The sequence below is a fragment of the Phycodurus eques genome, chromosome 13 (assembly GCF_024500275.1).
Source record: "Phycodurus eques isolate BA_2022a chromosome 13, UOR_Pequ_1.1, whole genome shotgun sequence".
Classification (NCBI taxonomy): domain Eukaryota; kingdom Metazoa; phylum Chordata; class Actinopteri; order Syngnathiformes; family Syngnathidae; genus Phycodurus; species Phycodurus eques.
Window position 1 is genome coordinate 2,725,605 of NC_084537.1, and position 14,582 is coordinate 2,740,186.

The 14,582-nt window shown below is 43.3% G+C and overlaps 1 protein-coding gene across 1 annotated transcript in view; it reads right to left on the reverse strand.

Annotated features, from left to right (window-relative positions):
* Positions 1-14,582, reverse strand: part of LOC133411536 (phospholipid phosphatase-related protein type 4-like) — a 200,930-nt gene that overhangs the window by 118,839 nt on the left and 67,509 nt on the right. Inside the window, exon 4 of the mRNA XM_061694047.1 lies at positions 9,417-9,612. Within this exon, the coding sequence (XP_061550031.1) occupies positions 9,417-9,612 (196 nt within the window). The remainder of the gene's footprint in view (positions 1-9,416; positions 9,613-14,582) is intronic.

The following is a 14,582-nucleotide window of genomic DNA, read 5'->3' on the forward strand; positions in this document are numbered from 1 at the left end:
AATATAATGTTGGTTTCTTATGTTTTATGTCTGTTGCTACCGTTTTGTGTACCCTGGCTTTGCTGTACTATATAATTCTTGTCACCGGCTTTAAATAACATCTACCAACATAATACCATAAAATTTGTTCGCAAACTGTCAAAAAAAATAAAATAAAGAATGGATTGTACCCAATTTATTCTAAATTACAATACACCAGCGATTGGGGGACTGAAGTTAAATGACTTGAGTCGACACGAGTTGCCAGTTTTATGACTTACTTGGCAAATACTTAAAGCTATAATCTGCGATTGTTGGCCCCACTTATTGCTGGAATTCAGCATTACAACAAAGCGGTCCATCGCTTCGACATGACATAGGCCGTCCCGACCACCAATTGTGCAGGTTCTCCCAATTAAAAAGATGAGAGAGGCCTGTAATTTTCATCCGAGGTATGCCTCACCTATGAGAGACAAAATGAGGTAAAAAGTATTTGGTCATCTACAAACAAGCGAGATTTCTGGCTCTCACAGACCTGTAACTTCTTTAAGAACCTCCTCTGTCCTCCACTTGTTACCTATATTAATGGCACCTGTTTGAACTCATCAGTATAAAAGACAGCTGTCCACAACCTCAAACAGTCACACTCCAAACTCCACTTTGACCAAGATCCAACAGCTGTCAAAGGACACCAGAAACAAAATTGCAGACTTGCACCAGGCTGGGAAGACTGAATTTGCAATAGCTAAGCAGCTTGGTGTTACCATCAGTAACATATTACGCCGCCAGGGACTCAAATCCTCCAGTGCCAACGTGTCCCCCTGCTTAAACCAGTACATGTTCAGGCCCGTCCAAAGTATACTACAGAGCATTTGTATGACCCAGAAGAGGATTGGGAGAATGTCATATGGTCAGATGAAACAAAAATAGAATTTTTTGATAAAAACTCAACTTGTCGTGTTCAGAGGAGAAAGATTGCTGAGTTGCATCCAAAGAACACCATACCTACTGTGAAACATGGGCGTGGAAACATCATGCTTTGGGGCTGTTTTACTGGGACCAGGACGACTGATCCGTGTAAAGGAAAGAATGAATGGGGCCATGTATCGTGAGATTTTGAGTGAAAACGTCATTGCATCAGCAAGGGCATTGAAGATGAAACGTGGCTGGGTCTTTCAGCATGACAATGATCCCAAACACCCGGGCAACGAAGGAGTTGCTTTGTAAGAAGCATTTCAAGGTCCTGGAGCGGCCTAGCCATTCTCCAGATCTCAACCCCATAGAAAATCTTTGGAGGGAGTTGAAAGTCTGTGTTGCCCAGCGACAGCCCCAAAACATCACTGCTCTAGAGGAAATCTGCATGGAGGAATGGGCCAAAATACCAGCAACAGTGTGTGAAAACCTCATGAAGACTGACGGAAAACGTTTGACCTCTGTCATTGACAACAAAAGGTATATAACAAAGTATTGAGATGAACTTTTGTTATTGAACAAATCCTTATTTTCCACCATAATTTGCTAATAATTTCTTTGAAAAAAATTTGATTTTCTGCATTTCCCCCCCCTCATTTTGTCTCTCATAGGTGAGGTATACCTATGATGAAAATTATAGGCCTGTCTAATCTTTTTGGGAGATGAAGTAGGAGAACTTGCACAATTGAAAATACTGGTTGTTTGTTTCCATGTGCCCTGTGATTGGCTGCAAATACCTTTTTGTCCCACTGTATATATATATATATGTGTATGTATGTATGTCTGTCTGTGTGTGTGTGTATATATATGTATATATAGTATACAGTGTATCTATAGGAGGAGGGTCCGTCGGAAAGTCGAATCTCAGATTCAGGAGGAGCAGTGTGGTTTTTGTCCTGGCCGTGGAACAGTGGACCAGCTCTACACCCTCGGCAGGGTCCTCGAGGGTGCATGGGAGTTCGCCCAACTAGTCCACATGTGTTTTGTGGACTTGGAGAAGGCGTTCGACCGTCTCCCTCAGGGAGTCCTGTGGGGGATGCTTCGGGAGTATGGGGTACCGAACCCCCTGATACGGGCTGTTCGGTCCCTGTACGACCGGAGTCAGAGTTTGGTCCGCATATCTGGCAGTAAGTCGGACTCGTTCCCAGGTGAGGGTTGGACTCCGCCGAGGCTGCCCTTTGTCGCCGATTCTGTTCATAACTTTTATGGACAGAATTTCTAGGCGCAGCTGAGGCGTAGAGGGGTTCCGGTTCGGTGGTCTCAGTATTGCATCTCTGCTTTTTGCTGATAATGTGGTTCTGTTGGCTTCATCAAGCTGTGACCTCCAACTCTCACTGGAGGAGTTCACAGCCGAGTGTGAAGCGGCTGGGATGAGAATTAGCACCTCCAAATCTGAGACGATGGTTGTCAGTCGGAAAAGGGTGGCATGCCCTCTCCAGGTTGGGGATGAGATCCTGCCCCAAGTGGAGGAGTTCAAGTATCTTGGGGTCTTGTTCACGAGTGAGGGAAGAATGGAACGGGAGATCGACAGGCGGATCGGTGCAGCTTCTGCATTGATGCAGACTTTGTATCGGTCCGTTGTGGTAAAGAAGGAGCTAAGCCGAAAGGCGAAGCTCTCAATTTACCGGTCGATCTACTTTCCTACCCTCACCTATGGTCAGGAGCTGTGGGTCGTGACCAAAAGAACAACATCCCGGATACAAGGGGCCGAAATGAGTTTCCTCCGCAGGGTGTCTGGGCTCTCCCTTAGAGATAGGGTGAGAAGTTCGGTCATCCGGGGGGATCTCAGAGTAGAGCCGCTGCTCCTCCGCATTGAGAGGAGCCATATGAGGTGGCTGGGGCCTCTGATTCGGATGCCTCCCGGACGCCTCCCCGGTGAGGTGTTCCAGGCACGTCCCACCGGGAGGAGACACCGGGGACGACCCAGGACACGCTGGAGAGACTACGTCCTTTGGCTGGCCTGGGAACGCCTCGGGGTCCCCCCGGAAGAGCTGGATGAAGTGGCTGGGGAGAGGGAACTCTGGGCGTCCCTGCTAAAGCTACTGCCCCCGCGACCCGACCCGGATAAGCGGTGGAAAATGTACGGATGGATGTATCTATATACACATATTTTACATGAAAACCTGGTATTTTAACAGGGGTGTGAAGACTTATTATATCCACTGTAAATACTGAACAGTGATGTGCCAGTCTTCTGTTTAATAGTGTTCTTTTAAGAACCATAGGAGTTACTAGGCTGTCACCACGAAGTGCATATCATAGTTTGTTCAGAAATAAAGTTAAATTGAGACTGAAATACAACTTTAAAACAATTCAGAGCAATATATTTAATTAATCATAATCTCAGTTGTAGTTCATTTAACTTTTATAAAGTGTAAGGTAATTCAGGATTACCTCTCACACTCTCGCTGAAAGGCTCTCATATACACTAGTCAAACGCGAATATTCTAATAATTTATTAGAATATTCAAATATTCTAATAAACACTCATCAAACACTCATGCACGACTGAAAGTCTTGCTCTCAAACACTACTCAAACATGTTCACTCACGTATATCACTAACGCTCATACACGCATGTCACTGGCGCTCATGCACACATGTCAATAAAGTTCACGCATGCATGTCACTGGCACTCAGGCACACATCAATAACGTTCATGCATGCAGGTCACTGGCGCTCAGGCACGCATGTCAATTGTGTTCACGCATGTATGTCACTGACGCTCACGCGCACGTCGATTATGCTCACACAAGAACAGTAGCAATTTTAATTTAGTTCGGTAGTTCAATTTAAAAAGTGAAACTTATACACAGAGTGAAATATTTCATATTTAAAATATATGTATAATGTTTATGATTATAGCTCATAGCATACATTGTATAAAAAGTGCTATCTAAATAAAGTTTGATTTTTGATGATCTCTAGAAACTAAAATATAATGTGAAAAGAAATAACTAATTCAAGAAATAATTATTGATTTTTGATGTAGAAATTCGGCAGTAATTTGCCCTCTGAAAAGTACTTTCCCAAGTGTTTAATGAATCTATGTTATGTATGAGTACTGAAATAAATGGACTTTTTCAACCATATTATAATTTATTGATATGTAGCTATGTCTAAAAAAAAATCATCAAATATTTCACTCTGAGTGTGTGTAGTCTGTAGTGCATCTCTAATACACGAATTTCACTTTTTGAATTGAACTTCCAAACTAAATTAAGCTTTTGACAACAATCTAATTCACTGAGATGATTAGGACAATCCACATTAATCAACCTATCAAAAAGGCATTCATGTAAGTATGCCAGAGCTAACACAATGGCTAAATTGTATCCTGTCCTAAAGTGGAAATCATTAAATATACAATTAAAAAAATACAAATAAAAATACGGCACGTTGGGCGACTGGTTAGAGCGTCTGCCTCACAGTTCTGGGGGCCGGGGTTCAATCCCCGGGCCCGCCTGTGTGGAGTTTGCATGTTCTCCCCGTGCCTGCGTGGGTTTTCTCCGGGCACTCCGGTTTCCTCCCACATCCCAAAAACATTCATGGTAGGTTCATTGACAAATTGCCCGTAGGTGTGAATGTGATTGCGAATGGTTGTTTGTTTGTATGTGTCCTCCGATTGGCTGGCAACCTGTTCAGGGTGTATCCCGCCTCCTGCCCGATGAGAGCTGGGATAGGCTCCAGCATGCCTAGTGAGGAGAAGCGGCTCAGAAAATGGATGGGATGGAAAAATAAAAATGAAAAGACAATACAGTGGAGCCTCAATAAAACGGACCCCGATATAATGGATATCGTATAAAACGGACCGTCGGGACTGAACAATGTGTCCAAAAACAGTTTCCATTTGTCACTTAAAATGCAGTTGAAAAAGTCTGCTAGTTCCTGTTGTTTACGAACACTGTGGCGCAATGCAGGCAGAGAATTGGACTGAGGTATTGTGGATGTGATCTGGCAGGATAACTGCTTCCAATTTTTTGCGGTTGTGAAAAGCAATGATAATCAACCCCCCAAATCAGAGATTAACAGACTATTAGAAACTGTTACTTTCAATTACAGTACCAGATTCATGTTATAAAATCACAATTCTTTAACTTTGGTGTGTGTGGTCGCTTTCAGAATTATATATTGAGAGAATAACCCCAGATACAAGTTTCTAATGACACATTATGAAGGGAACAACGTTTTTCAAGTCTGGAGTGTTGCCAGACTCGCTAGTAAAGTGGGACACTCTAAATGCAGTGCTGAATCTTGGTGTAACATCTGATCTGTAGGCCTATTTCCTTGAAAGGAAAACGGAACAAAGGGAACAACAATTTTTGTATAAAAACTAGTAAAACTTGTGGGAGGATGGGTATCTTTCAGAATAGCATTTATTTAGCAAGCTTGCTTTACAAACAGCTCACTTATTAAAAATACACTAGAAAATATTTTTTTACAAAGTGTATTGTTTTTCTATTGTCTACTATGGATAAAAATCAAGGTGGAAAATGCCCATACATAGATATCATGGGCTATTTGAATAAGATTTTACATGAACTAATATTTACTTCAATCTGAAGACACTGTGGTTTTGCACATATTACACAGAGCACGGCATGTAAAGACAATCTTGTCAATAAGGCTGTCCTCCACTTTGCCATTTTGTTCCACTCTAATGAGGCTTACAGGAAGGGTTGAGCCCAGAATTGTATACTGACTAAACTTGGCACGTAGTCGGGGTGGAGGGGATCATCGCTCTTCCTTCCTGAAACACAACAACTAATCATGTAGTATTCCATTATTTACATGGTTTCCTGATCACTTACTAAATTTGGCTTGTGTACATTGGGGACCATTCCACAAAGCAGAATTACAAAGGTGGCCCAAGAGTGTGATTCAACCACCCATACGGATGCCAATATATATACACACTTATGACTTAAAAGTTAGGATTTAACGTTACTGTTTTGTGGAGTGCCTCCTTATGAGTAAAACTAGAAAGTTATTTGACTTTACTCCTTTGTGGGCTAGGTTAACGCTTCCCCTTTGAAAGTAAAACTAAGTTTGTTTTGGCTAATCTTAGCTACTAGCCATCCGTTTGTAGAACACAGAACAAGGCTCGTTGTGATCATGAATGCTGACAATTTGACAAAAATTGATAGGAACACAGACTATAAAGGTCTGTAAAAGTAGGTCGGCAAGTATATTATGGTATGATTTTACAAAAACAAACACTAATGTTAACTTACCAGACGCGAAATGACTAGAGCGAATCCACGTTTCAGTGCCTGGATTCCAGTTGTTTCTGTAAATTGCAGCAATCCATTTGCTTGTCTTTTTTTAGCTTGAGGCAGTCTGTAAAAAGGAATCTCAGATTCCTTGCTAAATCTACTTGTACAATCGATCGCACAACAACTCTTTAGAGTTAGATTGCGTTTTCACAGCACTCAGTTTTTCTGCCGCCTTCTCAGTAGGTAGACTAGCTGTGACTTCTGTATGCAGTGACGTCATACACATATGCCCTCTATCCCCAGAGTTAAACCACTAAGGGTATGCATTTTACCTGCTGAGGGGAGCTGAGGGGAGAAGAATTCTAAAGTTTCGTGATGTTAGTTATTGAAAGAAAAGTATTTGCTAGAAAATCCATTCATTCATTCATCTTCCGTTCTGCTTATCCTCACTAAGGTTGCGGGCGTGCTGGAGACTATCCTAGCTATCTTCGGGCGAGTGGCGGGGTACTCCCTGAACTGGTCGTCAGCCAGTCACAGGGCACATGGAAACAAACAACCATTCGCACTCACATTCACACCTACGGGCAATTCTTCAATTAACCTAACCTGCATGATTTTGGGATGTGGGAGAAGGAAACCGGAGTACCCAGAGAAAACCCACGCACGCACGGGGAGAACATGCAAACTCCACACAGGCAGGGCCAGGATTTGAACCCCAGTTCTCAGAACTGTGAGGCAGATGTGCTAACCAGTCATCCACCGTGGCACCTGCTAGAAAATATTACAGATTATTCATTTCACCAAATTTCAAGTCTGTCTCTAAGTACCTGTTCCAATACCTTTGATCCCCTAAATATGTCCATCCATCCGCCCATCCATCCATTTTCATCTGCTTATCCGAGGTCGGGTCGCGGGCGCAATAGCACGAGGGAGGCATCCAGGAGGCATCCTAATCAGATGCCCCAGCCACCTCATCTTGCTCCTCTCAATGTGGAGAAGCAGCGGCTCTACTCTGAGCCCCTCTCGGATGACCGAGGTTGTCACCCTATCTCTAAGGGAGAGCCCGGACACGCTGGGGAGAAAACTCATTTCGGCCGCTTGTATCTGGGATCTTGTTCTTTCGGTCACGACCTACAGCTCATGACCATAGGTGAGGGTAGGAACGTAGATCGACCGGTAAATTGAGAGTTTCGCCTTTCGGCTGAGCTCCTTCTTCACCACAACTACTGCTAACGGCTCCAGTGAGAGTTGGAGATCACGGCTTGATGAAGCACATAATCTACAAAAAGCGGAGATGTAATACTGAGGCCACCAAACCGGACCCCTTCTGTCTCGGCTGTGCCGAGAAATTCTGTCCATAAAAGTAATGAACAGAATTGTTGATAAAGGGCAGCCTTGGCGGAGTCCAACCCTCACCGGAAACGAGTCCGACTTACTGCCAGCAATGCAGACCAAACTCTGACACTGGTCTTACAGGGACCGAATAGCCCGTATCAGGGGGTTCGGTACCCCATATTCCCGAAGCACCCCCCACAGGACTCCCAGAGGGATGCTGTCGAACGCCTTTCCAAGTCCACAAAACACATGTAGACTGGTTGGGCGAACTCTCATGCACCCTCGAGGACCCTGCCGAGGGTGGAGAGCTGGTCCACTGTTCCACGGCCAGGATGAAAACCACACTGCTCCTCCTGAATCTGAGATTCGACTTCCCAACGGACTCTCCTCTCCAGCACTCCTGAATAGACCTTACACAGGAGGCTAAGGAGTGTTAAACTCTGTGGTTGAAATACACCCGCCGGTCCCCCTTCTTAAAATTGAGTGCAGGCTCCAGACAGAGGCCCCGGTGACCTGCAAGGGAAACCTACATCCATTTTTATTATTCCTCGTAGGGGTCTTTTAGCCGTGCTTTGTCTGGTCCCTCACCTAGGACCCGTTTGCCATGGGTGACCCTACCAGGGGCGTGAAACCCCAGACAACTTAGCTCCTAGGATCATTAAGACACACAAATCCCTCCACCACGAAAAGGTGCCGGCTCCAGGAGGGGCCTAAGTATGTCTGTTTTTGCAAATAACGATTTCATGAAAGCTGAAATGTTGCTCTCTTGTATCGTATTCCTCTTTTGATGTCAAACCCAAATGTTTTAAATCTACAGCAAGAAAAAAAGCAATTGGCCTTATTACTCATTACTATACAGTGGAATCTCAGTTTACAAACGTATTTCATTCCGAGACTGTTTGCGAATCGAAGCAATTTTTCCCAATAAAGGGAATGGGAAATAGAATGCATTTGTTCCACCCCAGAACCAAGTTATGCTTCCCTTGTTTTGATTGGTTTTGTTAAAAATAAATATAGTACGAAGCTGCAACCGTCAAGAACTTTGCCCCAACATGGAGCCAGTCAGCATATCCTCAGTGAGGAACGCATCCCAGAGGCGATATAGAGAGGAACGAGAACCGGTGCTAAAATAAAGTGAAGCGAGAGAGAGGACTAAATGAGACATTATATTATTATTATTATCTCATGTATTTTGTTTTATGCTTTAAGTTTGAGCTTGTGTACAATACTGCGTTACAGGTGCGGTTATTTTTTTTAATGTGCTTTATAAATTAACTTGAGTTAAGCTGAGTTCAGAAATACAGTTGAGCATTATACACTAGTGGATAATTGCTAGCACAGATGGTTGGTTGTTGAGTAGGGTAGAAAGAGGTGGAGGACTACAGGTTGTGCTTTTAAGGTGCATAGCAAGATCAGAAAGAAACAAGAACAGCATTCTCATGTTTAGCTACTGTTTAATTTCCTTATTGTTTTAACAGTAATATAATTAGACCACTTGCAATTATCGGTATCTTTGGAACCACACTGATTACTAATTTACAGCAAAAATACGTAAAGCATGGAGCGAGTGATGTTTACGCTTTTTGAGAACACAACAGAATTTTACGTGGATGCTTTGACTGTTGAAATGAAGCATAGTTTGTGAACTGAAGCAGTATTTGTTAGAAAATCTTGTTTGTAAACCACTTTATTCATGAACAGACTCGTTTGTAAACTGAAGTCCCACTGTATATTCTGGCCAAGCATTGGAACAGTGGTTCCAATCCTCTCGGAAGGGCGTGTATGCTGTTATTGTGTGTGCAAATGTGTCAAAACAGAGCAGCAATTCATGAGTTGACACATATCGTCATGTACACATATATCTAAAAGACTTGAAACATATACAATTAATCCAGGACAGAACACAATATTTACCTCCCAGCAATGATGAGAATGATGTCTTGTCCAGAACAAATGTCATCCAAAATAAAAGCTTCATCACAAGTCGAAATATTAATGTTAGTTAAATTGGGTTTGCACACATCCAGCCAGTAAGGTGTGTGCTGTCCAGTGGACAGCTGAAAAATGTCAGTTATCAGTGCTGTCACACACAGGCCGAAGATATGGACACCTGTGAAAAGCATGAGAAGAATTTTATTTAATTGTAAATTATATCTGATTGTCTTGAAAATACAATAGTTTGGATAATGATGTAAATGCACAACAGTGTATCTTGAATTTATAAACACAACAAAATGGAAAAGGAAGGAAAGAAAAGTTCTGTAGTTTCACCCGAGTCACCAACTACCTTCCTCCTTCTTTTCGGACTGCATTAATTAAATAAATCAATTTCATCTCTGATTCTGCACCCTGGAGTCAACCCTTCTCCCAATGAACAGAGATTTTATGATCATCCAAATTACACCATAAGGTTATCTACTGTAGCTGTTCGTTTAGCCAAGGCAGAGACCACTGTGTGTGGCAGATTTTTCGTTTAGTTTTGGACAGTGGAGCCAGATTTGACCCAAACTCACAGTGAGTGAAGAACATAATAATCTTTTAGCACTTGCCATTAGACTGGACCATCACCTTATACCAGAGATGAAGTGAGAAAAATGCATATCAATTGTAGCATATATTGGTGCTTAACATTTTTTATTCATGTGTTGAGGGGTTGGAGGATAACGTTCGTGTTCTCCTTCGTTCCCTGGGGTCCGTTTCAATTGAAAGGAGAGGATGTGGTAACCTAAGGATGTTTAGTTAGCATCAAAATGGGGCACCAAATTGTTGATTGGCTAACAGCAGGGCAAAACGACGAAAAATCTTGTGGATTCTTTTTCTGAAAGGGTTGCCACAGTTATGTAAAATTAGTCCTTGATTGCAGAGGTCAATATTCTTGACCCAAACACAGACAGCACATAATAGAATACTTGATATGTAGAACGTTTATTGTAAATCTACAGGGGAAATTGAGATAAATGCAAAGGGAGTTAACTACATAATAAAGGACGGGTAGCATAACACAGCGGATATAGAGTGAATGGCTTAACTCGTGAGATGAGCCTGAATGAACTGATGAGTGTTGAGAGAGAATAAAGTTGGGACCCGTAAGATCGTTAAACTAATTCCATGCTACTATGCACCGATTTCTACTTTCTCTGATAGTTTCTGCAATATTTACTCACTATTAGTGGATCACGTGGTCACCAATTCGGAGTGGTCTTTCTCTCCCTGGGAACCAGGCAGTTGAATAGTCAAGAAAAAGATGAAGAAATGGAAGACAAACGGGAGAGGACCCAAAAGTAAAAATTGGTGGTCATGCTGATGCAGGGAGTTGTGCTCGGAATTTTATGCCGTTGGGCTTGCTGGCGAGTCACACTTTTATGTTTGATTGAGAGCGTAACCTGCGGGAATATTAGAGATTCAGGCAGTAGTCAGAGCATAAGATCACAAGGAGTCCTTGCAGTGTTTTCGGTCAACCCTGGGGGATGTCCATGTTCTATCAATGAGAAGTGAATGCTCGTTTTGAGGGTTTGTGTCTGGTCATCCTCAATCTGCTGAGTGGGCTTTTGAGGGTGATAAGAGGGGGATTGTTCTTTGATGAACAGTCATCAATCATCCTTCCTCCCCCAAACTGACCAACTTCAGAGCTTCTTCAATACATCTTCTCAGAGTAAAGCTGAACCTAAAGATGATCCTGCTGAGCAGTGTTATCCACAATAAGCCCCATCCTCTAAAAATTGCCGTGGCTTCAGATTGAAACCTATAGAAGAATGCAAAGTTTACCTTAGAAAGGAAGGGATTTGCTTCAGGCACCGCTCATAATCTTCCCACGTCGCTCGTGACTTCAAAGCTGCATCCTCGGCTGCTGCCATGGAAACCTGATCCCCCAAAACCATTAGCAAACCATTCCTGCAGTAAATTCTCTGTAGACTGATGTGGTACCGACCTCACGGGAAAGTCCTGCTCCAAAATATGGCTTTTGTATCCTACAAAAAAAAGTGCAGTGACAATGTATGCTATGCTCAATGATCAATTGAGTTTTTCGATGTCTTCAGTATTCAGGGAACTACATCCTAATATTCAGTGAAGACCTGTGCAGGCATGAAAGAGAGCACAGGCAGAAGGCCAGTGAGAAGCGACAAATGGAGTAGTTAGCATTACCAGACAATTGTGAAGAAATCCCAACACCTGAAGTTTCTCTCTATCAATCTCATCTGAAATGTCTTGTCGATGAGATTCCTTCTCTTGACAAACAGGCTCAAATCCTTCTCCCCCTTGGCAGGGGCGTCATTTAAGTTTATAAACTGAGACGAAAGACCGATGGAACTGATAACACTGGTCAACAACAAATTTATTATTGATGACCCTAGTGAGGATAAGCGGTACAGAAAAATGGATGGATGGATAGATTATTTTTTTTAGCTGATTTAGGACAATTTTGATGTGCTGAATCCAAATATCACATTGGTTTTGCTCAATCAGGTAACTGTTTTTTTTTTTGTATTTTTTTAACTACAGGTACTTTTGCTGTAGAAGTACAAATAAACCGAGGTTCATGCCCTGAATTTTTAACAATTAAGATGGAACATTCTATTTACAGGTAGCCTAATTTCTCGTGTATAATGCACATTTCCCCCCTAAAAACGTGTCAAAAGTCAATAGTGCGCATTATACATAGTTATAGGGGCAAATGGAAAAAACTTTCACATTTTATAAATGTATGCTACCATCTAGTGGTTATGAAAAAGCTGTACACTTTCATTCCAAAATGGCAACGCCACCTAGTGGTTATATAAAAAAGTGTAGCGTACACTTTTATTCCAATATGACAGGGGCTACCTATGACTGCATATATACACAATTGTGCTCATAAATTGACATATCCTGGCAGAATTTGTGAAATATTGTTTTTTCTTTTTTTAAATATGACTGATGACTGAAAAACAACCATCATTAATTTCTTTATGGTTATGTTTTGTTTAATGATAATGATTTTCTGAAATGTTTGACCGTTTAATTTTAATCACATTAAAATAAAATTAAATTTCTACTTCACAGACTCTGCACATTTTTAGTACTAACACTGTACATACATCGCACATTGGGCACATTTCCATCTCATTCAGGGTCCCCTGGGGGACTGGCACTGGGCATGTTGGGGCAGGCGCTGGGCTGGGTGCTGGCACATCTGTGCTGGTTTCCGGTCTGGTCGCCCCCCGCTTCTCTGCCCTGCTGGTCCTTGAGTTTTAATGCATATACACCCATCTGTGGGGCTCGGGCAGTATTGGGCTGGGAGGACACTCGGCTAGGTGTCCCAGCACTCCGGCCTGCTCTCTGGCCTGCCATGCTTTTCCTCCGCGCATTTGTAATGCACCATATACATTCGCACATCCTTTAGGGAGCTGGTTGGCCTGAGTGGAGGTGATGGTTACGGTTACTGCCTTGTGACCATTTCACCTCACCCCCACCAGTCTCCCCACTTTTAATGGACTACACCCCACCACGCATGATCACGGTACAGGGATAATGGTTGCCAGTCGGGGACCTGGTACCCATAGTAATAGGGTGGGTGGTGTTTCTTCACATTTCTCTTGGCTTGACTCCTGTGGGTTGCGCCCTTCCCCCCACTTCAGTTGTTGGGCTGCGGATAGATGGGTTTCCGCCCCCCTCCCCCACTTTGAGCCCCATCTTCCTCTCCCCTCTCTTGGCGCCCTCGCCTGTCCTTGCTCACAATGGGCGCTTAACATTGGCTCGCTTTTGGCGGGCTATGACCGTTTTGGGACTGGTCAGCACACTTTGGTTGGGCTGGGGACCTCCCTGGGTCCTGGGGGGGTCGGTGGAGTTCCCCTGGTTGGGTCCCCTGCTGGACGGGCTCGCTGGCTTGGCCCCTCTTGTGGGTGGAGGGGCCCACCCTTCTTCAATATGCCAGCTCAGCAACTCCGTACACCAGTTGACTAACATGCATGTGGTATGGTGTTCATTCACTCATAAGTTCGATAGACACGCTATAGGCTTTAATTGCTTGTGCTGGGACCACTAATAACAACACGTGTTATACTAACATATCAACTCACAGGTTCTTACAGGTGTTTATCCACTAAAAAAGAATCCCACTGCACCACTGGTCAGTAGCACTGCCTTCCTCATTTCCCACATCCTGTCCTGTCCTGTCCTTTTCTGTTCTCTTGGTTAGTTATTGCATGTCCTCAACCTGTGTCCCCCCATCCACAAATAAGAACACGATTTGACTGTTGTAATATTACTTGTTCTCAAATATCAAGACCATGTCAAACTCAAGGCTCACATCATTTTATGTGGCCCGTGAAAGCAAATCATGCTCGTCAACCTCTGTGATTTTTGCTCAAATCTGTATCCAAATTCCATCCATCCATCCATCCATTTTCTTCACCGCTTCTCCTCACTAGGGTTACGGGCTGCCGGAGCCTATCCCAGCTATCTTCGGGCGGGAGGCGGGGTACACCCTGAACCAGTCGCCAGCCAATTGCAGGGCATATATAAACAAACAATCATTCGTGCTCACAATCATACCTACGGGCAATTTAAGAGTTCCCAATTAACCTACCATGCATGTTTTTGGGATGTGGGAGGAAACTGGAGTGCCCGGAGAAAACCCACCCAGGCACGGTGAGAACATGCAAACTCCACACAGGCACATTTGAACCCCGGTCCCCAGACCTGTGAGGAAGATGTCCTAACCAGTCGTCCACCGTGCCGGCTACCCAAATTCCAAATTGTCATCCAAATTAAACAATAATGTTGAGATATTGCATTTTTCTGTTACCAAACCCTTCTTATACAGAGACTTAAACAATCCGTGAACTTGTCTTCTGATTTCAAAACTTCAATTTGTTGTGTAATGGTAATAATATGATTTGGTGATTAAACATTTCACTGTTGTTCTAACGGCCCTCTGAGGGAAATCATAACTTCAATGTGGCCCGAGACAAAAATTAGTTTGACCCCCCTAGACAGTCTCACTATTGTTGCGCTGTGGTTCGCACCTCTATTCCCCTTGTCCACTCTTCCTGTCCCCTAAGAACCTTTTCTGTCCAACTGCATTTTCAATTAACATCAGAA